Source organism: Enoplosus armatus, chromosome 20, assembly GCF_043641665.1.
Source record: "Enoplosus armatus isolate fEnoArm2 chromosome 20, fEnoArm2.hap1, whole genome shotgun sequence".
NCBI classification, from domain to species: Eukaryota; Metazoa; Chordata; class Actinopteri; order Centrarchiformes; family Enoplosidae; genus Enoplosus; species Enoplosus armatus.
In genome coordinates, this window is record NC_092199.1 from 9,989,155 (window position 1) to 10,014,863 (window position 25,709).

General features: G+C 39.9%; 1 protein-coding gene across 1 annotated transcript in view; it reads right to left on the reverse strand.

Annotated features, from left to right (window-relative positions):
• Positions 1 to 25,709, reverse strand: part of LOC139303618 (protocadherin-15-like) — a 131,766-nt gene that overhangs the window by 64,370 nt on the left and 41,687 nt on the right. The window contains exons 14-21 of the mRNA XM_070927462.1: positions 23,453 to 23,587; positions 20,826 to 20,975; positions 20,558 to 20,649; positions 19,703 to 19,804; positions 12,406 to 12,538; positions 11,803 to 11,882; positions 9,084 to 9,177; positions 3,980 to 4,108 (exon numbers count right to left, since the gene is read on the reverse strand). Coding sequence (XP_070783563.1) covers positions 3,980 to 4,108; positions 9,084 to 9,177; positions 11,803 to 11,882; positions 12,406 to 12,538; positions 19,703 to 19,804; positions 20,558 to 20,649; positions 20,826 to 20,975; positions 23,453 to 23,587 — 915 coding nt within the window. The remainder of the gene's footprint in view (positions 1 to 3,979; positions 4,109 to 9,083; positions 9,178 to 11,802; positions 11,883 to 12,405; positions 12,539 to 19,702; positions 19,805 to 20,557; positions 20,650 to 20,825; positions 20,976 to 23,452; positions 23,588 to 25,709) is intronic.

Here is a 25,709-nt window from a genome sequence, read left to right on the forward strand (position 1 = left end):
CCTCTTCTATTCTCTCCTTCTCTTGTGTCTCATCCCTCCCTCACTGTCTTTCTCACAGTTCTCTCAGCATAATTACATTGCCAGACAGTTAAAAGCTAGAAACACAATAGGATTAATGTCTCAGCTGTGTTACATCTGCTGCTTTTCAACACACACTGACACAAAAAAAAGCAGCTTAAGGCCTGAAATATACACTCTATCTCTACAATCGCAAGCTCTGTCTTTTGTGTTTTTGCGCTCATACCTCTTTTCTTCCAATTTCCTCCTTTTTTTCTTTTCTGTTTTCATCACTTTCTCACCTCCACCTCTAATTTCATTAGTAGATACAGCCAGAGAAGTACCTGGCAACTGAAACTAAATTACTGAGATTTTTTTTTCCATCTGTCTCCGAGCACATTTCTTTTGCTGCACCAATAAGCCATATAGTCAAGTATTATAACAGTGTGGGAATCTTTTCTCAATACGCATACAGACAAGCCATCACTCCAGGAGTCCTACTCCTACATTGTGTGTTAGTGTGTATGTGATTGGTTCTGTGTTTGAGTCTCTTTTAGTGTTATTTTTCTTTTGTTTCCCATCAGGTAAATTTTGTGCTCCACCTGAACTTAATTTCAACAGTTTGGTGTAGCGTCACATAGTATAATGTATTTGCCTGCAGGAGGTACACACGCACATATATATATATATATAAACACATCCAAATGACGCATGACACATACATTTATCACATTTATCCACTAAAAATGTATTTGTACTTTCTTTACTACGTTGTGTTGGTATGGTTTACAGTTATGGGGGTCAAGACCCTCACAAGGGGTGACCAGATAAATCTGAGAGGTTATTATTAATCAGGCTCTCCTCTAATTTTTGCTTTTTTCGCGTAAATTCATGGATAATTTTACCTTCTCAGGCCTCCAAACAATGACAGATCAAATGGAACAAGGAAAAAACATTGGTTACACTGGTCACAGTCAGACATATGTGACTACTGATGAGGGGTTGCAAGAACACATTTCTCCAAGTTATCAGAGGGCAAAAAAGGATTGGAAAAAACTGAACCAGCCACCGTTAATGCTGATATGTTAATATCAAAACAAGAAACATGCATATTATGCATTCAATATCCGTTTTGTTTTTGTTTTTTTAAATCAGTGTTGCTAGCATGACTGGTGGCTCTCTAGGATGTCAAAATCAGAATGGATTTTTTCTGTGTGTTTCTTCTGCAATGCTGTTGTGGTAAACGTAAACATGGTTTGCCAAAAGTATGAAGAGAAACAGTATGAGATCAATACAGTTTATACTTTCTGAAATTCTATCCCTTCAAAGATGATTTCTTATGAATCAATTTACCATTTACAAAGAAATAATACAAAATGTACAGGTAGTCCTAACCAAGGCTTTTTTGTGCAGCGTATGGCCACTGACATTACATGTGGAGAGTAAACAACCACGCTGGAGGGACAGGCGATCACGCCATGAACGACCAAAAGTTTGCGTGTTGTTCAGTCCAGCAAACAACTGCAGCAGATGATTCATTGACTGATTCATTCCTCTCTGTGGCTGAAAATGTGGAAATCAGCAAAATCATCTGGTGTTGTGTTGTCTCTCTCAGCCCTGGAGGGATGCAGAGTCTGTCCAGTGTTTCTCCAGGTTTGACATTGGCAAATGAAGCATTCATCCCAGGTTCTGCATTTTAATAACCTGTTCAAATACATTATTGACCTACTACAATTATATGTTTGATGGCCATATGACCTCTCTGAATTCACCCATTCTTTCCTTATCCTACTGCATTTTTCTTCCTCTTTGAAATAGAAACCACGTCTTAAACTCATGAAAGTCAGATTAAGAATGCAGCCGTATTCCCTTAGCTCTGTCATCACCCCTCTTACCTCTCCCGAGTGTCTTTCTCCCATTTCTCTCTGCCACCCATGCATGTCTCACTTCCTCTCCTCTTTCCACCTCTCTCTACCTTACCAGCATCAGCAAACCAAGGTCGGCTCCATTCATTCTTCCGGAAATCTTTTTAATAGCTACAGGTAGGGACCCTGGTTTGGAATGAGGCCCAGAGTCGTGCCTTGCACAGCCCCGCTGAGGGATCACTCCGTCTGTTTTGGTTTGGAAAATGTCCAGGGGTCCTTGAAAGGGAGGAAGTTCAGGATTGGAATACTTTCAAGTGCCCTCTCGAAAAGATTAGGGTGGGTTTTTGGATGTTGAATTTGGAACATGCCCAAAGGTCTGAGCGAGAGTTAAAATCTGGAATGCTTGTAATGAAATGTCCTCTTTAAGGATAAGGTTGGGTTTACGAGTTTGGAATAGTGCCCAATTGTCTAAATAAAAAAAGGTATTGAACTTTTAAGCTTGGAACCTGTTACAAGTAAGACTTGTTCAAAATCCTAGACATGGGTGTATAAGGGCAATATATTTATCTCAGCAGTAGTCCTAGTGTTCAACCAAAGAAGCATGATTAACATTTAGAATCTGGCAAAGTGTCAGACTGATCAAAGACCCCCTGACACTGTTGTATAAAGGCTATGAATTAAACTTGGAGCAAATCCAAGCAAGCGTGCAACTAAGGGAGCATCTTTAAAGATCAGAGCCTATCAAAGTGTCAGATTTACCCATGACCCCTGTCTGGGGAATACACGAGTCAGTTATTAGGTCTGGAACAAGTCCAGGAGTCTTTGTGGCAAGTGGAGACGAGGGTGCTGATGCAGATCAAAACGCATCCCACAGTGCTGAAGAGAGATCATGTTACTTATGCATGTGTAAAATGTATTATCGCTCTATTTACATTATAGCATATTAGCTTCAAACTTAGATTTACTTACTTTTGCAATATACAGGTTCATTCATATTTGTCCTCTCGTATTTACCGCTATTTCCACACAGATTGAATAGTTGGAATTGAGATCATGGTAACCAAAAATCTGTTCAAATCGACCCCCTTTTCCCAGAAAAAATACCTGCATGAATTCTCCAAACTTCGAGAACGTTACCTTGGTCCAACCTTGAAATGCCAGGATTATGTCAATATAAGCTGATCAACTTTTCAGCTGCAGCTGTTTCTTTCACTTACTTTACATGCTAAAATGGCTGCTTACAGTTACGCAAATGAAAAGGGACATTTTGTTTCTTCTGCCGCAGCATAATTTTAGGAGGGATTGTTGTTCTGTTGAAAAATATAAGAACATAATCTTAGGAATAACACCAAAACATGAGAACAGCCCATTTTATGATAAATAATATGCAGTTCTATGTATCAAACCTTTTAATTTATAGAGGAAGTAAAATTTAAAATAAGGGGAAAACATTCAACCCAAACAGATACCATCCTCACAAAAGGGGACAGATACTAAAAATCCTTGTATCCTGTCTACCTACAAATATGCGCACACACACATGCACACACAATCCTCTGAGTATAATAACATACAGTCCTAATTACAAAGCAACCAAGGTTTACTGAGTTATGTTAGCGATCTCTGGTCCCCATTGTGAAAGATTATAAGAGCAGAATTTAATTAGAGCATCTGTGATTCTTTGTGTGTGGAAAGAGACTGCAAAGGGGAAGAGAAAGACATGTAGATGAGTCTTAAAGGCACCTTTATAGTTCAAGTAATTATGTGTCTTTCCCTCAAGACAGTGGCCTCATGTCAGGATCACAGAAATGAGATTTACAGTGAGAGATGATCTGTCCCACAACAACAAAATGAGTTGTGCAACTAGTTTCAAACATGCGGATCTGCACCACTAGAGAAATAACAGAGACAAGTATAAAACACAGTGGGAAGAGCATGTATGCAGAGTCATGAATGTGTGCGTAATGAACACATTAGCTCTCATATAAACATGCTGTACTCATACATGTTCACACAGACTAAATACACCTGACAGTGAGGACATCAAAATGTACATCAAGACGCATGTGCTTGCAGCTTCTCTGTGCATGTTTTAGAGTGTGTGTGCATCTTCCTACCTTGACCTGTCCAACGTAGGCGTGCTCCTGCTCCTCAATGACAGTGAGGTTCACTGGCAGTGAAGAATCGAACAGCGGGTCATTGTCATTAACATCTGTCACCACAATGTTCACCGTCGCAGTGGAGGTCTACACACACACACACACACACACACACACACACACACACACACACACACACTTGTGTTACTATTCTGTTCAGTTCAGAAAACTAAACTAAACTAAACTAAACTAAAGCTGAATTTTGTTTTCCATTTAACAAGTTTGACTAGTGTCAGGAAGTTTTGCTCTTTATGTGATGGATTATCAGAGTGCACAGGATGAATCCATCTTCAGAATTCACAGGTTTTATTTTACTCTGAGTCTATTCTCCCTCTTACTAACAGCTCCCTTATGTAACAAACTAAAGAGCCAATTTTGCTTGCTAATTAGTTGCACTCTGGTCGCCCTGGCTGTCCCATCTCATTGTGCTTCGGTTCACTCTAAAAATAGAATAAATAAAACTGTTCACCAATAGTCCACTTTGCACATTCTCTTGCCATGTTAAAATGGATATTTGTGTTAAGATATGCATAATTAAGAGAGATGTGAAAATTACTTAAGACGGGTCGTAAAAAGAAAAAAAGGGGTAAAAGAAAGAAAAGAAAGACTTGAAAAAGTGCAGCTCCCTCATTCATTGTTAACAAAAGTCAGGTGGACAGGTGGGAGTTCAACAGCTCAACAGTCTTAAAATGTAAACAAGTGTAGATGAACCATAGATGTTGATGGTGTGGCGATAGTTTGGCCACTAAAAGTCCAGCAAATCCCACCAATTCTCACCAACAGCAAAAGCCCAGAAAATGTTATCAGTGGTAGAGGAGCAGGACAGAGAGAGAAGGTGATAGGAGGTCACATATTTCTTTATTTGACTTTCATGACAGCAGAAGAGAGAGATCGAGGATTTGACTTATAAAGAAGGAAACTGGGAGGAGGTGGAAAACGAGGGAAAGCTAACCGATTCACAACAGTGGGATGGATGAAAAGAGAAAAGGCAGTGTGTGTGTGGGTGTGTGTGGGAGAGAAACAATCACAGAGGTGACAACAGGCTGTTGAGGTTGGCATGGCACATGGTGATGCAAGTAAATTTGAGGTTAAAAGCTCCCAGTTGACAAAACAGTTTATCTGAATGCCAATATACGTAAAGTTGAATGAGCTCTGATGAAATGAAAAGGCAGGCTGCAAGAAACGCTGACAAACACACACTCACAGCATCACAGAGAGAGACTGAGATGCAGTAAGCGCCATTTTGCATCAGGGGGCTCTAAGCAGATCATTTTTTGATAACTGCACACCTCAGAGTTTATTATCCTGCTGATACTATGGCCATGTGCCAAAGTCATACGTTTTTTCAGCTTTATACTCCACCATGCATTGTATTTGGATTATTTCACAACAAAGTGTTGTAAATCAAAAAAAAAGACCAATATGACTAAAATATGAGAAACTAATCAATCAATACATGTGTTCATATTCATGTGACTTTTCATCATACTAGCAGTCTGTGGACCTTCTACAAGCATCCAGAGGCGGAGCAGTGTGGTAAAAAAAAAAGTCATCCCTCTTTTGAGTGAAATGTGATTTTGGCTTTGTTCGAGTCTCACTTTCTGCAGGGTAATTCCTTCCTGTCTTCCTGACAATTGCTCAGCAACCATAGATGGGAATCCACAGATGTCTGCCAGCGTAAACACTCTGCCAGTATCACAAACCCACATCCACAATGAATTGATCCGACTAAAAAGTACTGCCTGTGTAGCCATAGCCTGTTACAACTCATTCCTTTGTGCCTCCATTGTTGTCACAAACACATCAGCGATCACCTTGTTGCACTGGGTGACTTATTGCTTCATAACGATGGACATGGACATTGTAGCTTATTTTGAGTCAATCCCACAAACACGTCCTGCTGCCTGTAATACTCACTAGCAAATTGTAGCATAGCATTAGTTCAGGCAGAACACTGAATCCGTAGTTGCATTATTATCATATTCATGCAGGTGTACAGCGCAGCCATTACAACCTGCCACGCCTCACTGTGACTCTGCTGATACGCTCATGAAAATGCCGTTTGTTACCACAGCTCCCTCTTGCACCCCGACCTCCTTAGACTAGTCAAGCATGCACTACGTTTTTGGTATTGTTGATTTAACAAAGACGTTAAATGATTATGTTTAATTCTATTTGTGCGACGTTCTTAGCTGTCTTAGGAAATTACTTTAGCTTTTTCAAAAACTGTAACTATATGTTTGTGACCCATTTTTAATTATTTATGTCTTCAGTAGTAATTAATGGGCTTGGGACTGAATACCACATATAGTAGAGATGTATTGTAGGGAGAATTAACACATTGTTTTTGGTCTTTTCATGGGATTTGTTCATATTAAGAAAAAAACTTGAAAAACACCAGCCTCTTTCTTGAAACTGGTGAAAAAAGTCATTTTTTACCTTCATTAATGTAGCAACAGCAGCACCAATTCACACAGTATTTAACCACGGAGCTGATTCACATACCCATGCCATGATACAGTGCTATACAGTCCATCTGACAACAGCACACTGTCCTGCACCAAAGTTGAAGTTGCATCCTACAGTGGAGCAGGTTTACTGCACCAGCTTGTAGGGTCCTCAGTCTGTGGCAGTATGATGGATTCACTGGCCAAACAGCCAATTAGGCACTTTGTAGTCTGACACTCTCACAGCGGGACATTTAATAATAGGGTACACAGACGGTGTGTGTGTGTGTGTGTGTGTGTGTGTGTGTGTGTGTGTGTGTGTGTGTGTGTGTGCACACATATGAAGACAACCCAAGGCCTTTGGAGTGATGCTGATTAATGGGCCTATATCAGGCAACTACACCCCAATCTTCTCTTCTCCTTTTTCTATTTCTTTCTTTCTTTGTCTTCCCTTCTGTCTCTCTATGTTGCTCATACCATTCCTCTCCCACACACCTTTCCTCTCTCTCTCTCTTTCTCTCTCTCTCTCTCTCTCTAGTCACAACCCTCCACTCTTTTTTCCTTTCGTACAAAATATAATGGAGTGTCAAGCAGAAAAATGTCCAAACTACTTTTAGCCGTTTTCTGACTTAAAGACCTTTGGGGCACAAAGATAATACACTAATTGTCAAGGTCCGGAGAGCAATTGACTAAGTATATGTGTGCATGTCTGTGAGTGTGTATGTGTCAAGACTCCTTTATAGAATTGAGTATGAACACACGGTACAATTGTTAAGGTAATACGAGCCCCCTGAATACCCCTCACATCTCTCTCCCTTCCTCACTCCCTCCAGCTTCCTCCCACTTGTTCTCTCCCGTCATATTGTGTGCGAGAGAAGGTCAGAGTATTCAAATCAGCATTTTCTCCCCTCAGAGGGATCTTAAACTTTACCTTTTGTTTTAATTGACATGTGGGGGAGGAAGGGTCAGTGAAGAGGAGGAGGAGGAGGAGGAGGAGGGGAGACAAACTTCTTTTAATGCTAGACTAATAGACAGATGATGAGGGAGAGAAGAGAAGAGAAGAGAAGAGAAGAGAAGAGAAGAGAAGAGAAGAGAAGCAAGAAGGGGAAACTCATGAAAGCCAGAGGAGAGGAGAAGAAGAGGGGAGGGGGGGCTCCATCCAAATCTTCATTTGACTTTCATGTGAGAGCGACTGAAGATTTGACTTTTAAAAAAGGACAAAAGAGAAGAACACAAACAGAGGGAGACAGAAAGTGACTCTGGTGACCTGCAATCAATTAGGTAAGTGAGAAAGTGAGGAAGGGCACACACTCTGTTATCTTTGCAAAACAGCTCTTGCAGCAGCCTAAATAAGACGTTCTTTAGCCATTTTGTATATTTACATGTTACTGCATCCACACTAAGCCAGTTAAATCCGTGGATACAGTTTATGTGTGAAAACGACATGCATTCACAGAAGCGTTTTCAGGTCGTTCAAGTGCCAAAACAATTAGGAAAACATTTAAATCTCTTCTTCTTGTGTCTTTCAGTTGGAAAATAACACTTACTAAAAAGTTTATGCACCCAAGGATCATAAATAAAAGTGTAAAAGTGATTACCAGTTAACAAGATTTTTTGGGTTCTTTCACAGTTGCAAACGAGAAAACTGCTGATCACACTCAACATCTGGTAAGGAGTTGAACAGACAGCCCCTCAGCTGGTTAAATGTCAGTTCTGCCCCCTTAAGCCTGTTTTACCTGTGACTACAGCCAGCATCACTGACGCCACCACAATCAACAGTGATGTCACAGGGTCCTGAAGTACACCTGTACATCACTGCAGCGTGCAAGGTGAGAATTTAACTTTAAATTTCAGGAAGTTACTCTTTAATTACAACACATGTATTGTGTGATCAGCTATAGTGACATTTAAAATGGCAGAAAGTGGTTTCCATTATCTTAACTTAACTGCTCCACCGCCCCCAACTGTGCCTGAGCAAGCCTACATCATTGTAGGCCACATCCCCACAAGAAATACATCAAACTGGCATTTGTTTTTGATTTATCCACCTTGGAGGGTGTTCTTGAAGAGATCCTTTTAAAATGTGAAAAACGCTGGCTAAGTGTGGACAAAAGGCCAAAAGGGAGATTTGATTTAGCCAGCTCAGTGTGGATGTAGTCATGGTGTGATTTAATAACATTGACATGCTAATATGTATGAAAAGAAAACCGGAGTATCAGTGGTCTGTTAAAAAGTTTAAATCAGCGGACAAAAGATCATTTTTTTCCCTAGGTAATAATTTGTTAATTTCTTTCCACACATCCATTTTCTAAACTGCTTGTTCTGTTCAGGGTTTCAGGGCTGGAGCTTTTACTACCCATTGTTTTTCATATCCATTTATTAAAATATCAAACAAACAAATTTCGGCTTTTTATTTTGATGATGATGATATTTTTATTACATCTCTTTTCACATATGCCACAGCTGTTGTTTGTGACATTTGAAGGATTTTGAAGGAAGGAAGAAGGATTTAGCTGCCCTCCCAGCAGCCACTCTGTTTAATTCCACTGGGGAAAGGAAACAACTCAAGTAAAGACAACCAGTTAATATCTGTGTGGAACAGCTCTTTCTCTTACCCCATCTGAGTGTCCGTCTGAGGCCGTGACCACCAGGGTATAATAATCCAGAGACTCCCTGTCCAGAGGCTTGTCCAGAATCAAATACCCAGAGCTGGAGAACACAAGAACACATAGAGAGTCCTGTTTTTAAGAATGAGCTTAACGGTAGAACAAAACAGAAAAATTAAGAATAGAGTACAATACAAAACATAAAGGACCAAACACAGCAGAACAGAATACTGAGGTGTCGTAAGCATTGTTTTTCATACCCAAAAATCCTGTGATTTTATAAGAAGTTTCATTGGTTGCTAACCATGTTCATTATTCTCATGCTGATACTTTTGTGAGTAGTTTCTAAGCTAACTCTAGTAACATCTAGGAAGATCTGGAAACCTGTCTTGTTTATTCCTCTTTATATACACCGCTCTGGAGACAACTTTTCAAGCAGTTGGTAAGCACTGATAACCACTGCATAAAAGCTGTAACACCCAGAAGTGTATTTTGACTGTGATTATGGTACTTTGGTGATGCAGAAGACGCCTCATACCCATCAACTCACACACAGTGATATTAAAGAATACCCTCTTGCATGCTGTTGCTATAATGGCTCTGACAGTGATGTGTCATCAAAAAACACTTTGACAACAGTGTTTTAACAAAAACAAGATCTCTGAATCTGAACACTAGTTAATATGACATTAAATATAAACTGCATTTCACTGGTTTACTGGTTGACAATATGTAACACTGACATTCGTAGTGAAATTTGGATGATACAAAACAAGTAGTAAGGCGGAAAACCAGTAACCAGCTCCTTGAATCCAGTTTTCATAAAGCACACGTTGTGAATTATTAGTACGGTTCATGAGTCATTTGAATACTCATTGAATACAGTTCAGTCATCAAAAAAATAAAAAATAAAATACTGTTCAGTAATCAAAAATGTCCAAACAGAAGCACAGAGATAAAAGTCACATTTAAGGGCAAATGATTACATAAGTAATTACATGAGTAAAAATAAGTAAAGTAGTGTAGAAGATCAACAGCTTCAGTGCAGCCTATCTGAGACTTCTGACCAATCAAAACCAGCAGAGATCTTTGATGTTGGCCTTGATTGATTATACTTTTTTATTTTCCAAGTGAAGATTTACATAATGATTGAAGTGTTTTTAATTTAAGATACTTTCGTGAATTAGAAACCATTTGACAGGCTCATTTTCTCCAAATATTGCCAGTGTGTATAGGTGTGTGTGTGTGTGTGTGTGTGTGTTGATGCGTAAGTAAATGTCTGTGTGTGCGTGCAGATGTTAAGTGGTCTACAGAGGGAAAGATGTGAAGCTGTATTTCTTTTTTAAACCAACTAAAAGACGGTTCATGTATATTTATGGATGATTCATGAAAAGCAAAGTCTGTGAGCGCAAATGTGCACGCGGGCACACACACACACACACACACACACACACACACACACACACACACACACACACACACACACACACACACACAGACTTATTTTCTCATTTACACCACAAATGTGGTCACATGCATATGGCTCTCAAACCAAACATCTGCTAGGACATGTGTGGAGGACCTACAGTAAATCCCACTGAATCCACAATAATTCACATTAATAAAAAACTAATGGTGATTAACCACCTCAAAGCTCATCTCTTGCATCCCATACTGATGCTGGCCCTGTTATTTCTGTGTTATAGTAATCTGAATCTTTTGGCCTGATGTGTGATTCATCAATGCCAGCCACCTTGCAAAATGGGCCAATACCAGACCAGCTGGGGTGCTCTCCCGATGCGCTTCTGGAGTATTCAATTCTGCACGAAAGCATAAAATCACTCCATCCTGTGCCAATATGGGCTGCATGGCATGTTGCCCTTTCTCTCTTGTCCAGAAGAAAGAGAACGACTTGGCATAATGCAGAAAACACAGCGGAAGCACTAAAAGATTTTCCCACATATTGGAAGATTTCTCAAAGTCCGACAGAACCTATCAAATATTCCTAGAATGCAGAGATGAAAGGTCTTTAATTCATTTTAATCTTTGCTGTTAAGAATTTCTGTGCAGCAGACTCCTTTACTTTTCTTTCGTTCTGCTTTAACATCCTCATTTGTCTGTCACTCTTGTTCACCGTTTCCTTCCCGGCTCTCTTTAACATTTTGTCCCTCATCTGTGACTCTGTCCCTGCCCTGTTCTCTTATCTCTTTTCACAACCCTTCACTCTCGTTCTCTCCCTCTTCTCTTCCCCATCCTTATAATTCTGCCCCTTCTCTTGCAGTCTTTCACCATACTTTCCTTTGTTTCTCTCTCTCCCCCTCCCTCTAGAAATGTAGATAGGATCTTTCCCCAGCATAAGAAATGCATTTTTAATGAGCAATAAATGAATAAATACAACAAAAGCCCTTGGAGTCTCTGTATGTGTGTGTGTGTGTGGTGAGTATGTGCATGTGAGAGTATGGGTGTGTTTATGTGAAGCCCTCGGCGGAGCTTGAACCCTGAATGATATAATTTAGACTGCATTCAACTACGTGCTCAGACACACACACACACAGATTATAACTGCATACTTGTATATTACCATGGCTGTACAGAATGCACATACTCAGATAGGACAAAAATACAATTTTTACAGATATTCACACAAATAAAAAAGAACTTCCACAAGCTCCACAGTTTTGATCCAACATGATGAAATAAGAATTGTGTAGAGGGTGTGAACACGTACTTCTGCTGTAGTGCAAAATGTCCATGGCGGTCTCCGCTGTGGATTTTGTAGGTGATGGGGTCCCTCTCCCGATCCACTGCCTTGAGAAGCAAACAAAGACACACACATATATATATATCCATATATTGAGTCAGCTGTATTCCCTGAACACTATGGTTGCAATTAACAGTGTGTGAAAAGTCTTCAGTAAGTGAGCAGAGAGGTTGAAACTGAAACAGCTAAATAATGAATAAACAGTTGATATAGTTAAAGAAAGAAGAAATGGATAAATGGTTAAAATAGTTAATAAAAACATCCAGCTTCTGTTAACGTTACTCTGAGTGGTAGTAGCACGCAAACTTGACCAAACTCACCTAAACACTGACAGTTGCATTATGTGAAAAAAAAAAACTTAATAGATATAATTAATAAATATATAACAAAAAATATAACAGCGTTAACAACATTAAATGAACACATATGGAACATGTGGTGTAGCTACTTTAGTTCATCTGTAATCTGGAGCTGTGGAGGTAACGCCTGACAGAAAAGGTTGAGAAGCTAGTGTGTGTGTGTGTGTGTGTGTGTGTGTGTGTGTCTGTGTGTGTGACAGAGAGAGAGTACCAGCAGATTAAGCAGTGTAGCTCCAGCCCTCATAGCTTCGCTGATCTCCAGGTTGTATTGTTGCCGGGGGAAACGAGGAGGGCTCTGGTTGTTCGGGGGCAAAACTTCGATATAGACCGTAGTAATGGACGACCTAAAGAGAGAGAGAGTGAGAGAAGGTGAGAAGTAATTGGCGTGAGGCAGATAGGACAGACAGATAGAGAAACAGCCTGTAACAGAGAAGCAGATAAAGGAGGAATAGTAGCAGAGAAATGTTGGAGAGGGATGACAGGAGAAAAGGAGGAAGAGAAGAGCTGGAGGGCAACATAAGAGCATAGTGGGTAAAAAAAAACAGTGTCAGGGAGGTTGACTGGTCTATTAGTTTAAGTTAAGAGTGTTTGTTTCTTTGCACTTCATGCTGTGTTTAACTAATCAATAAGGGCACAAAGTCAACGACAGTGTGGGTGGCCAAGAGACTGGACAGCGCTCTGCTGCTGTCTTTTAGTGGGGCTTAAGGTTTCTATTGTGCAGTTTGACAAACTTATCCTGCTGTTTCAATGATTCATGTAGAGGCTGGGGGAAGTTTTTCATTTTCATTCATTTAAATACAAGTATATCTTGTATTGAGTGACACCATCTTGTTAGGGCAGCATCATATCATCCCTTACTGTGCCCTTTATTATGCAGTGTTGTGAACCTTATTATGCAGCGCGGCACGTCAGAATATCAACTATTACTTAAAGATGCATTTGAACACATAAACAATATCATATTAGCATTGATATCATTAAGGGGTTTGTACACATGTCCAGAACTGCATTTTAAGAATGAATGGAGTGATTATGCAGATGACTATTAAATACAGTTATATAACCAGGCAAACTAAACCAACTGTGGATGACAAGTGGTTTCAGAAATTTCATGACAGGTGAGGAAATTTGATTAAAATGTTTCAAGAGGGAATAACAGAAACACGGGTTTTGTAGAAGAGGAGGAAATAGGCTTTAAAGTGAATTAAAGGAAATAAATAAAGGGAAGTACATTGAGTTTCCAATTTATAATGTGGTGACACCAAAAGAAAATGCATTTGGAGCAGTATCTGACAATAGATTGTTTCACTTTGTGAAATGATGTCTTAATTGCACATTGTTTACTTCCCCTCTGATAAACAGCTTCGGCTATTCAATAAGCTGTACTCACATTGACATTTTTTTTAATCAACATAACATTTATTTCAAAACAGCATGTCACCGTAATGACCTTAAATTGAAAGAGCTGTTTGTCTCCAGCGCTGTAAACAGCTTGTGTCATTCTGTCAGTTTTTCTTTCTGAAATCATTTGATTACCTGGGTCACTGTTGTCACGTTTAGAGAGCTACAGTTTTCAGCTCTCTGGAAAATTGACTGCCTTACATAATTGGGAGATAACAACGCACTAACTGCAAATTAAACTAAGACCCGACACAAAACAGAATTGACATCTGCTATACCAATTATTTTAGATAATTCAGTTTACAATTTTGATCCTGAACAACTCCCCCCAAAAGAACAAGATGCAAGAGAGCAGGGACTCTCAGTAATGACTTCAAAATAAAACACTCCACTCGCAGGAAACAACTTTGTGGGCACAGGTTATTTTGTGGGAATATTTCACTTGGTTATATATTATACCACTCCTGTGAAATAATACTGATGATTGTAGTTTCATTAATAGTGAATCAGCTTCGGGATTCTCCTCTTGATTTCATGACCGGCTAGCTTGTTGGTTGTGTTGTGTGTACACTCATAAACAGAGCTGTCTAAAATGATTGAGGGTACAAATGGGAATAAATAGGAATAAACATGAAAGAAAATGTAGAACAGTAAAGGGAAGGAATAACCTACAAATTTGCATTGATGAAAGGAAAGAGAACAAAATATTTATTTAGAAATAAATAAATTGAGTAGATGGAAACTCAGACCAATTAAGATTCATCTCATATCTAAAAGGAAAATATTGCGCACCTTTTCCACAGACGTCAAGAAAAAAAACATAAATACATAGTATTTAATATTCATATTATTATATCAAAACCCCTTAACACACAGTTGCAACTACCCTTAAGCAGCTTTAAAGTTAAAAAAATAATCGTCTTCAACACTGTATCGGTGTGGAATATACTGTGGATACTTTGTCAGCTTGTTCAAACTCCTCATTGAAGCTACATAATGTTTAAACTGAGTGAAATATTCAAGGCATTATGTTTTGTTTCATTGCATCAACAGCCATCAAATGTGAATATTCTTCTTATTGTATATGCATTTCCCAAAACTTATTGGGTCATATTCAATATCTTAGAAAATTTGAAAATCACCACTTGAATTTAAAATAAACTTCTTTGGACAGTGTTTGGCCGCACAGCATGAGTTTGTATTGACTTGCCCACCAGCGGGTCAGTGAGGTTTACAGCATTAAACATATTGAATTTTATTTATTTGATTCCTGCCTTATCAAAGAAAGTGTTGAGGCAGAAGTGTTGAAGATGCTAGCTCACGTGAAAATAACAGTGGCTCACAGAAGATCGTCTGGATGAAAATGTCACATTAGGAAGAAGAGAGTGCACTATGATGGAATCTTACTGCCAAGTTACAAGACTAATCTGAAATGCTGTCAAACACTTCTTAATCAATGGGTTGAAAAAAGCCCTTTGGTCCCGTTTTCCAGTTTTGCCCCCACATGACTCGAGGGATGTAAGGTTTTACTCACCCTGAGTTTCAGGGTAAGAAACCGCAGGGGGATGAGGGTTTGTTTTCCTACTTGGCGGGAGTGCGGAGTTTCAGCGGGGAGAGAAAGGGAAGAGATTAACTCCACTCAAACTGGATCATCGACTGAAACAGCCAAAGAACCTCGGGTCTAAACAATAGCCCGCAAAATCTGTTTACGTTCACAACAATAAATAAATAAATAGATAAAGGCTGGAAAAACGTAAGCCGCCAGAGAGAGTGAAAGCCAGTGTTTTATTAAAACAATTCAGATGGCATTATTGATGAAAACCGATAGAGGGACTGGAGATTATTCAGTCGTGGTTTCTTTTGTAGCTGGGGCCTATCTCTCCTTCTCTTTTTGCATCCTAAAACTCTCCGTCTACCAATGGAAGCTATTCTTTCTTTCTTTTAATATGCATTATCCATTTCATAGACATGGTTACGTATAGCTGTTCCTACTTCTACAGTACACACACAAACACGTGTACATACAAACACTAACATCCAATTCTTGTAGAGAGAAGTTGCTTAGTCTGGCAGCTGCTTAGCACAACAGACTTGCAGTTATGAGCGTGTTCTGTCCTCAAATTCACCACTTGTCCTTGCTATACACACAAACAACTTCCTCCTCTCTGGTCATTTAGAGTTATTTGATGCTCCAGCAAATCATTATTAGGTTAGATGAGTGTTTAGGTGAGTGCACTTTACCGTCCTGTCTATATTTCTCTGCACTCGCAGCTACAAGTTGCTGCTTTTCCAATAACCAAAGACTCCCTGGTCTACATCGGATGATTTTCAGCCATGCTTTTCAGTCGTTCGTCTCATGAGTGTCTGACAAACCACATGCATTTTGATTTTAATCAATATAGTTCTCTACACCAGATGCATAACAGCTCACACTTTATGTAACTCAAAGCACATTTTTTATGCTTCAATTATATTTTCTTTCAGCCTATGCTCATAACTACATTGTTGTTTATTGGGCCGTAATTAAGCACACGTTATGACTTATTTGGGGCTGCAACTTTAGGACTTGGTGTTAACTTTGGACTTCAGTGACAAGCTGGCAGGATGAGTAGGGACGCAATTAGCCACTACCAAAAGAGGAGAAATGCATCTCTCAGTAAAAGTTGTCGTATTTACATGGTGTGTCTTCTTAGCTTGCTGGCTAACGCATGGTAGCCTCTGGTAAGTCTACAATAATAATATGTAACACTGTACCTCCAAACTGTAGGCTGGCTGCTTGTTAAACCATTAAGTTTCCACACAGCTGTCCTGTGGGTGTGGAGGATTTGGAGTTGCGCCTTTGACAGAGCTGGGCCATGTAACAAACATGAAGTCATATGAGTAATCATAGTAGTAGTCATATTTTACTACATGCCCCTTAACATACAGCGCAAAATTATCTCTTTATCTTGATCTCAATCGAGCTATTTATCTAACATCTCCTCTGTTCCCTCTGGTGGTGCCCTCTTTTCTGTCTTCCCCTACAGTTTGATGAAAGTATGAACGAGACCCCCGAGCATACACTGTTTTCAGTGTTCTGGGGTGCATCCATCTAGCCACGCAAAAGCACTTCTAATCTGAGTGAAACATGTATCTCAAGGGTTCTTCAACAGTTGCAGACCCCTAACATGGAGATGTAATACTCGCAAGCGGAGATGTCACTCACGTCTTGTTGGCTCATTTTTGGTCCTGACCCATAGATTTAATAAATCAGGTAGCAGAGAGACAGATATTGATTTGTTATGCGGGTTATGTTTTCAGCTGAGATAAACAGGGGGTCTGGGGAAATTTGGGGACAATCTGTGAGCCAATCACTGGAACCACCTCAATCTGGAGTGGTTCACATTCTGTATTGATTTGGCAGCTACAGCGCTGGAGCCACATACAAGAGGATTCAAGATTTTATGATGACTGACAAACATTGTCGGAGAGAGCAATCCTTTGCAGTTCTAACAAATAAAACAGCATATTTGATCATTTTAATACAGATGTTGTTCTACACTCAAGGTTTGTTGTAAAACTGAATTGATTTATATGACAAAAATCTGAGGACAGTCCACAAGTCAACTGTTACATAAAGCTCTGACTTTTGAGTGACCGAGATGCTGAGAGGTCTGCACACATTTTAATGGGTCAGTATCGGTTAAAATAAAGCCGATAAAAATCTGCATTCTGCTGCGCTTGTGAGTGGCGAGTTTAAGTTCGGAAACTGAGGTTAACTCAGATGCTAATTGCCATTAGCAAAGAGTAGCGCACGAAACATTCACGTAACAGCTTCGCATTTTAGCTGGAGCTGACGGTCACTTCCACCAGTTAAAATGGCAAACGTTGCCAGCGGCAGATTATACCGTCTGTCACTAATTGACGTTAATTTCTGTGAGTAACTTGATGGCAGTTTTTAATTACACTTGTCTGTTGTCTGGTTTAAGTGCTCTCTGCAGCTGGTGTCGATTGAGCATATTGAATCTGGGTTAAGACAGTCAGTCTTAAGGCTGTTCAGCCTGACAAATATAGGAAATTCACCCAATAAGTGTAGTTTCTCCTCATTTTTCACCTTCACCATTTTTCTAATGCAAATGACCAAGGACTGACGACACCAGTGCATAGTATGCAAAACATTACAGTACCAGTTGCCACTTTTCATGACTTTTTAAAAACATATTGTTAAATGGTTTCAACCACATAACAAAACTATTTAACCTAACATGTAATGGCAGGCTAGTTAGATTTGTTTTCCCACTACGTTTCTTGCATTAGAAATACAATGTGGTATGTGTTCAAGTGCAGCTTTTAACAGAAGTCATTTAAAGGGGACTCCAGCTACTTTACACATCAAAGTCTGTTTACAGGTCTAAGGGAGTACTACCACGTGAAAGGGTGAAAAAAAAAATGTATGAAGCCTTTTGTGATGTCACTTGAGCTAAAGACAACAAGTTTGAAAGTGAAAAAAAGCCTGGGGGTGTGGAGTTAGAAAGAAGTGAGTTTACCAGACTTCTGTAGCCGGCTCCGCAACTCTGGACCTCTGTAACTGCTGACGGGCACACTGTCATATGCAAAACGTTCATACTGCTTTCCTATATTTTAACATTTAAGCAGGTGCCGGGTGAGTTGACTATATTTGATTCCATTTTCATCAGGAGACTGATGAGCAGAAATCTCCACCGTTGGCTGCTGACAGCTCAAATTAAGCATCTGACTATTCAGTGTGTTTTGATATAAAGAGGAGGGAATATTCCCCATGGACCTGCTCAGCCTACGAACCTATAAAACTTCCTTTCACACAAGCCTACCTAACGAGCGATCATCGCCTCTATATTTCCTGTGCGTCTGTAAATAAGTGGTGCTTTTGTTCTGTGCTTCTTGTTGAATGAGCAAGGACTTGGCTTGTTTGTCCTTTCTGCAAGGACACTGCAGTGCTAATTCATCCTTTTGTTGAAATATTCCAAAGTGCAAAAACACAAAGAACTACACCCAAGCGTGCTCTGAGTATCAGGAAACAACGAGCCATTGTTGAGGCTGGAGCAGAAGCTCAGTTTGTTTTGGCTTTTGTTGATTGATGCCAATTTCATGTTGAGTTTTCCTTGTGGTGTTTCTGTATTAAATGATAGGCAAGAAGACAAGAAAACTGAAAGGAAAATGAAAAGAGGGACAACATGTATCAAAAGCAGCTAATACCTTTTGATGCATGTGGTCCCTCTTTTCTGAAACCTGCAAAAGCACATGGCATGTCCCCACTGAGTCCCCTGTTTTATGATGTTTTCTTGAGTCAAGTTGAGGCATGATGTAGAAAAGCATCACTAAAGGAATCAATCAGTGGGTGAACGGTTTGATGCCTGGATTCACTTCTGTTCTTAGATATTGCATGGTAATCGCTAAAACTAAAATTTCACAATTTAACTGCTGTCTGCCAGACTTAAGCTACTTAATCAATACGCACAGAGTTCACAAAATATTAACAGCAGTCGCTTTTTCCATGAAATAACCCAAGTTGGGGAAATAGCACGAGTTTGTGAGTTGGTTATTGATTAAATTCAAGGTGAGATGAAGAGCTGGAGATGGGAAACAGGAGGTAGAGGAGAACGAAAATCTGAAATGGCACCTTATCAAGTCACTCCTTATCCTTATTCCTTTAGAACAAGACAGGGGCAGAGTGCATTACATTTTGTTCTTTTACCATCTGTGGCATTTATTCTAGATGCCAAGTGTGCCTGTTTTCTGAAACTGTCCCTTCTCTGAAATGCAAACAGTATAATTTTATTTCCATTTCTCACCAAGTTACCTAGTAACTACTCTTCTTACCTTCTCACATTTATACCGTCCATTTTCCTCTCTTGCACTCCAACTTTAATTCATGATATTTTTCCAAAAAATGAAAAACGGCTCACCTGAAAATGGTGAATAGATGGAGAGAATGGCGGAGAAAGAGAAACAAAGAGGGAGCGATGGAGAGTGCTGTGGAGTGTCTGACAATGGGTGTGAAAGCTCTGGAAATCGGATGACCTTTCAAGCCTCAGCTCCAGACAGACAGAGGAAAAAGACGGATGAAGCAGACAGAGAGACACCCTTACCTTCTGTGAGGTGCAGGCCCATTGTCTATGGCTTCTACAGTCAAAGCGTAGCTCCGTCCAACAGTGAGCTCCACACCTGGTGTCACAGTAATGATCCCAGTTCTGTGAAGACAGTTCATTCAGTTTTATTCATTGTGAACACTTTTATTCAAATTACTAAAATGAAGGTGGTAAGTGTAGCATGTTAACATGAATATATATATATTTTTTTTTTTTAGTTCTGAGACCATTGCAGAGAAAATGCTGGGTCTCTTCAGAAAATCTTCCAAAATACAGACCACCAATTGTCTTATCAATGGCCAAAATCCTCCTTGTAGCTTTATGAATGTGACACTGATATATGGGTCTTTACAAATCCTACACAAGTTACCTTTGATACCATCATTAATAACAACAATACTAAGACCTCTCGGATTCGTGGTCCCATGAGAACAGAGCTTTTTTTACACTGAAGAATCTGAAACTCTGAATTAGTTTAAGGAATAGTTTGACATTTTGTCACATATGCTTGAGTGTAGCTCATCCGTGTTTTGGCAGCGTTCAGAGCTCAACACACAATCACTGTGCACATAAACAAAGAAAATGGACTTGAGGCGTAAAACTATGCTTACAGTTATACGTGTATAGGTGCTGGTATGTGTTTTTTCCTTACCTTTGGACAGAGCCATGCAACCTGTTTCCCCCAGTTGTCTTTATGCTAAGCTAACTAGCAGTAGCTTCATATTTAGCATACAAACATGAGAGTGGTGTCAGTCCTCTCATCTAACTCTTGGGAAGAAAGCGTATTTGTCAAGCTATTCCTTTAACATTATCAATGCAATCTCAATAATATTGCAGTCCAAGTGATGTATTTACCTGTTGCCAATAAGAAAATGTCCCTGGTCGCCAGCTAAGATCCGGTAGGTGACCTGACCGTTGGGACCTGCATCAGAATCAACTGCTGACAGCTGGGAAGAGATACACACACAAAGTGCCATGTGTCTAAACACTCACACACACACGTTTTCTTATATTCAAGTCAGACTTACCCATCCATGTCAAATGTAATCATTTCATAAAGTACTGTGCAAATACACCACGTATATATAACATTCAAATGTGTCGTGTGTTGGACAGTGTGTACCTGTAACACAGCTTCTCCAGGCATCATATCAGTGAACAGGTTGACATTGTAAGAGACATTAGCAAAAGTCGGAGTGTTGTCGTTAGCATCCAACACTGTTATCGTCACGGTAACTGGAATGCTCTGTTGGACGCCGTCCGATGCTAAAAGCTGGAGAGATGGAGACACACAGATACTGTATTGTTTTGACAGGAGCAAAGAAATAAAATGTTCCTTCTTGTGGAAAATGTTACTCTCAGACGAGCTACAAAAGGGCACCTTTTGAGAATCCTGAGGTGGCCGGACTGTGCACTCTGTGCGTCCTTGACATCTTGATAGTGTCTGTAATGTTTCCTTGTTTCTTTTGAGGCAGAGTAATTCTGTGCTGTTTCAATCTAAATCCCTGTTCTGGGTTTATTTATAAGTTTTTGTTGGTGCAACTGAAAACTCTTGAAACTCTTTGAACTAATCTGTCCCAGCTGTCTCCCTTATATCTCATTTCACCTACACAATTTCCTCACAATGATTGTTGTTCCTCACTGCCTTTGATAAATATAACTTCAGATTAAAATATGTATAAAACACAAGAAGTGTCCAGTCAAAGGCTTAAAAGCACATTCCATGTTGTTTCTTGAGAGCCATTTCTTACAGGAATAGTTTGACAATTTGGGAAATACCCTTATTTGCTTTCTTGCCAAGAGTTAGATAAGACGATTGATCCCACTCTACACATGAAATACAAAGCTAGAGCCAGCAGACGGTTAGGTTAGCTTAGTGAAAAGACTGGAAACTCACTAATTAACGTGTTTCATCTTGTTTGTTTAATGCGTTCAACAACTAGAGTGAAAACAACAAGCTGTGTTTGTATGGGACCATGGACATATAAAGTGTTAATTCCCAAAATGTCAAGCTATTTCTTTAAGCAGAGCTAATTCATTCATTTGCTCCCCGTCAAATTTAAAACATTTGGAATTGTAGCTTTTTAGATAAACACATAAAAACAGCAAACATCTACTGGACCACTTGACAATTTCTGAAGTGTCTGTCACGATGAGATGAAACTCAAACACTTAAAAATAGGCAGGCTGTCTGAGATTGCTTCGCTACCAAACCTACTTTAGAATGAAAAGTCAAATTCTGCATCTTATATTCATGTCATGATCGTGTTCATGTGTAATGTCACTAGCATGGCTTTTGTCATGATTTGAAATGTGTCCATCTAAAATGTTGGTTAAGCGGGCCACAGTCACGACAAATCATCTGTAATTTTGTTTTTTTGACTTGTGTGCCTGCTTTCCCCTCTCTTCCTCCAGTGATTCCACTCTTTTAGAAATCATCCAAAGTGCATATCAACAGAAGCTTCTTGATACCAATCTTCTCCACAGGCTCATCTGCCAAGAAGCTGATTGACTCCTTTAAATGAAAATCATCCTCCATGTCTTATAGCGCTCTCTCTCTCTCTCCTCCTCGAGTTTAATTTCTCCTGCACGGCTTTCATGATGATTACTGTACACCTCTGCCTTTCAATCAATACTACGCCAGACCATCTTTAACTTCCAAATACATGCAAGCTCACAAAGCGACGCATAAACTCATAATATGCTGAGTTGCCACACACACACACACACACACACACACACACACACACACACACACACACACACACACACACACACACACACACACACACACACACACACACACACAGCCAGTGTGACCAGGCTGCACTTGACAGCTAACAGACTGCTGTATGAAATAACAATGTTGTACATCACATGGTATGGCGCACACACATGCTCTGTGCTTGGCAACGGCTAGCCTCTCTATGCCCTACCAATAAAGAAGCTGCTGAATTAGATTGCACTGAAGTAACATAGAGAACGAGAGAGAGAGAGAGAGTGGCAGATTGAATGGGAGAGGAACAACAAAAGAAGGGAGGAACAAAAAGGGGGAAAGTGGACCAGAGGAAGACAACCACAAAGAACGAAAGACAGAAAGAGGAAAACTGATGGAAAGAGGTAAACACAGAGGGACAGCAACCACAGTAATATGTCTTGTTTCCTACTTCTATTTCTGCGCTGAGCATTGGAAGAGCCAATGCCGGCCTGAATGCTGAAAACTAGCCAAACATTCCTGAAAGCCCTGCTAGCTGTGCTAAACAGAAGCAGCGTTACAATATAAAATGAAATCCATATTTACACAGCAGCAGAGGTAAGTGAAATTCTGAACTCTGAATGTTCCCCGTTTGTGAAAGGGCATAAGAGTAAAACACTGATATTTGTCTCTTTTCTTCTATTCTCTTTCATTTTTTGTCCTTCAAGTCTCTCCATCGATGTCCCTTGTTTCTTTACTCGGTAACCTCCTGCTGTCTTATTTCTAAGTTACTTTTTTGTGCTTCTCCTTCCTTACTGGTAAAAATGGATAAATTAGACTTCATGGAACTACAAGTGCATGCATATGCCTACAAGTCCTCCTATCCATCTACCTTCCTCTCCTCCTGTCTTCTTCCACCAATTCTCTAGATAAGAGTCTTTTTTTCCAAGACCACCGCTACGGGTGGTCAAGGGTCTCTGATTTGAGGTTGAGTTATTCAAATGCATTCAGACTTATCTCTCTCCCTCTAATGCATACAAAAGGCTGTGGAGTACCGTGAATGTATAGGTGTCCTGCGTCTCTCTGTCCAGCGGCTGCACCAGGGTGAGGTATCTTCTGATTCCAGTAGCAGACACAGAGAAGACATGAGGATAGCTGTCTAATGATAACTGGAGCTGAGGATCCCTGGTCTGTTGGAGTGAAAGAAAGAAGACATTACAACAGACATCTTCAATCACCCACCCAGGATAGGTACTGTTGAATATGTGTGCTCCGCTAGCTATACGGCAGAGACACACATAAAGCTGGTACACATTTACACCTGGGCGTTGCCCAGGACAACCACAGCGATGAAATGATGGCTGCGAAGCACCTCCATTATTTCAATTAAAGGAATTCACTCTGATTTTAGGAGATTGGATGCTTGATGAACACACAGTGAATATTAAAAAGAGCAGATAACAAAACACATTTTAAGAAGGCAAGAACCAGGTGTGTCTCCATGTCTATATTTGAAATCTAAGAAATTATTACATTTTACAAATGGAAGGAAAACCAGTATGAATAAGTGGAGAAACATAACAAATGAAAATGCTTCCATATGCAAAACAGCTGAGGGCAAAGAAGTGCTTCGACAGGAGAAGGTGAATGAAAAACACCTCCTCTTCCTTGACATAAAAAATCTCCAAAGAGGGCTCTGCTTGTGTGTGTGTGTGTGTGTGTGTGTGTGTGTGTGTGAGAGAGTATACTCAGTGATGGAGAGGCAATCCTCATCCAAGTCCTCCTCTGACATTACCCACACAGTCACCTCCTCTGTGTGCGTGTGTGTGTGTGTATGCTGTTTATATGTGTGTGCTCTCATTCCAGATAAGGCTGGCTCAGCAGGGGGGGGGGCTGATAATATTGTCGATGTAGCCAGTGTGGATATTGAGTCATAAATAAACACACACACACACACAGTGGAGGACACACACACAGTCGTATGCATACACATAAATAAAAGTGATGGACGGCACATAAAAGCAATTAGGACTAATCATCATTGTTGGTACTTAATGCTGGAGGAAAGACCAGGGTTAGCAATATTTAAAATAACTCAACATCTATCAGTCGCCGCAAACACACACACACAGACACACAGTCTCAGGAACACACAGAAACACACACATTATCCCCACTAAGCCCGTTCCCTGCTGTGGGGGTCTTTTAGAAAGCAATGAACCAAAGCTTGTTTTGTCAAAATGCCTATGCTACATCTTAAACAAACTAAGCTCTTGGGAATGCATCGCCGATAACAATGTTGCGGCACTGTAAATTCTTACATTATCACTGAGAGGCAATTTAAGAGGGAAATGGTTTTACTATCCAGATTCACAGGAAAAAATTAGATAGGGCACTTCACACACTGCAAGCAAGGCACAAAGTAGAGATTCAGTAGAACAAAAAGAAGGGCTAAAGCGGACACTTCAATGCCTCCATCCTTTTCTGCACGTCCCTCCTGTTTAAGCACTGTCACCATGCTGCTGGTTTTGTTTACATGATGATTTAATTGTGTTTGAAGACAGGAATTGGTTTGTTTACACACTTGAGACCAGTATGTTATATTACAATGGTAAGTATCAAATGGCCATTGGCTAAACCCCTCCCCCAAACAGAGATTGTCCAATCATAGCTTTGCAATCATAACAAGGCATGGCAGGTCTGTGAAGCTTTGGATTTCTCCACGTTGAAGCAGTATGCACGGTGATAGTAAGAGTAAGAGTAAAGACTTTGGAGGGTTGTATCTTTTTATTTATTCAGCTCTCCAAAACCAAAATGCAAAAGTAGAAGGAATGGATTAAACAGTATGTTTGTCTGCTCTAAAATGAGCAGCAAAGGTTAGCATGCACGCCTAACTTGTTACTAAGTGCATATTTGAGACCCCTTTACAGGGTCAGCTGGAAATATCAAAAAGTCAGACAGATTGCGTTTTTCAGCTAATGGAGCTAAAGTTAGCTTAATTAACTAGCTAGCTACAGCTAATAAAATCAGTTGTTATTTTAGCTGGCAAAGTTGATAAGTCAGCATTATCACCATAAACTGCCTGTGTGCCGTGCGAGAATGGAAGCTTGCCATGAAACATTAAGTCATAGGCACTGAAGTTTTGAGTAAATCAAGTCTTGTTTTTGTTGTCAAAGACAGTCCTTGTTAACTTCAACCAGTTGAAGCTTCAGAGAACTCAGTAAATGGAGGTAAAGATAGAATGAATGAACTCAGGTGATACCTACAGGCGTCTCATTGGCTGTCAGCTAATAAGGAAGTAGATGCAACAAA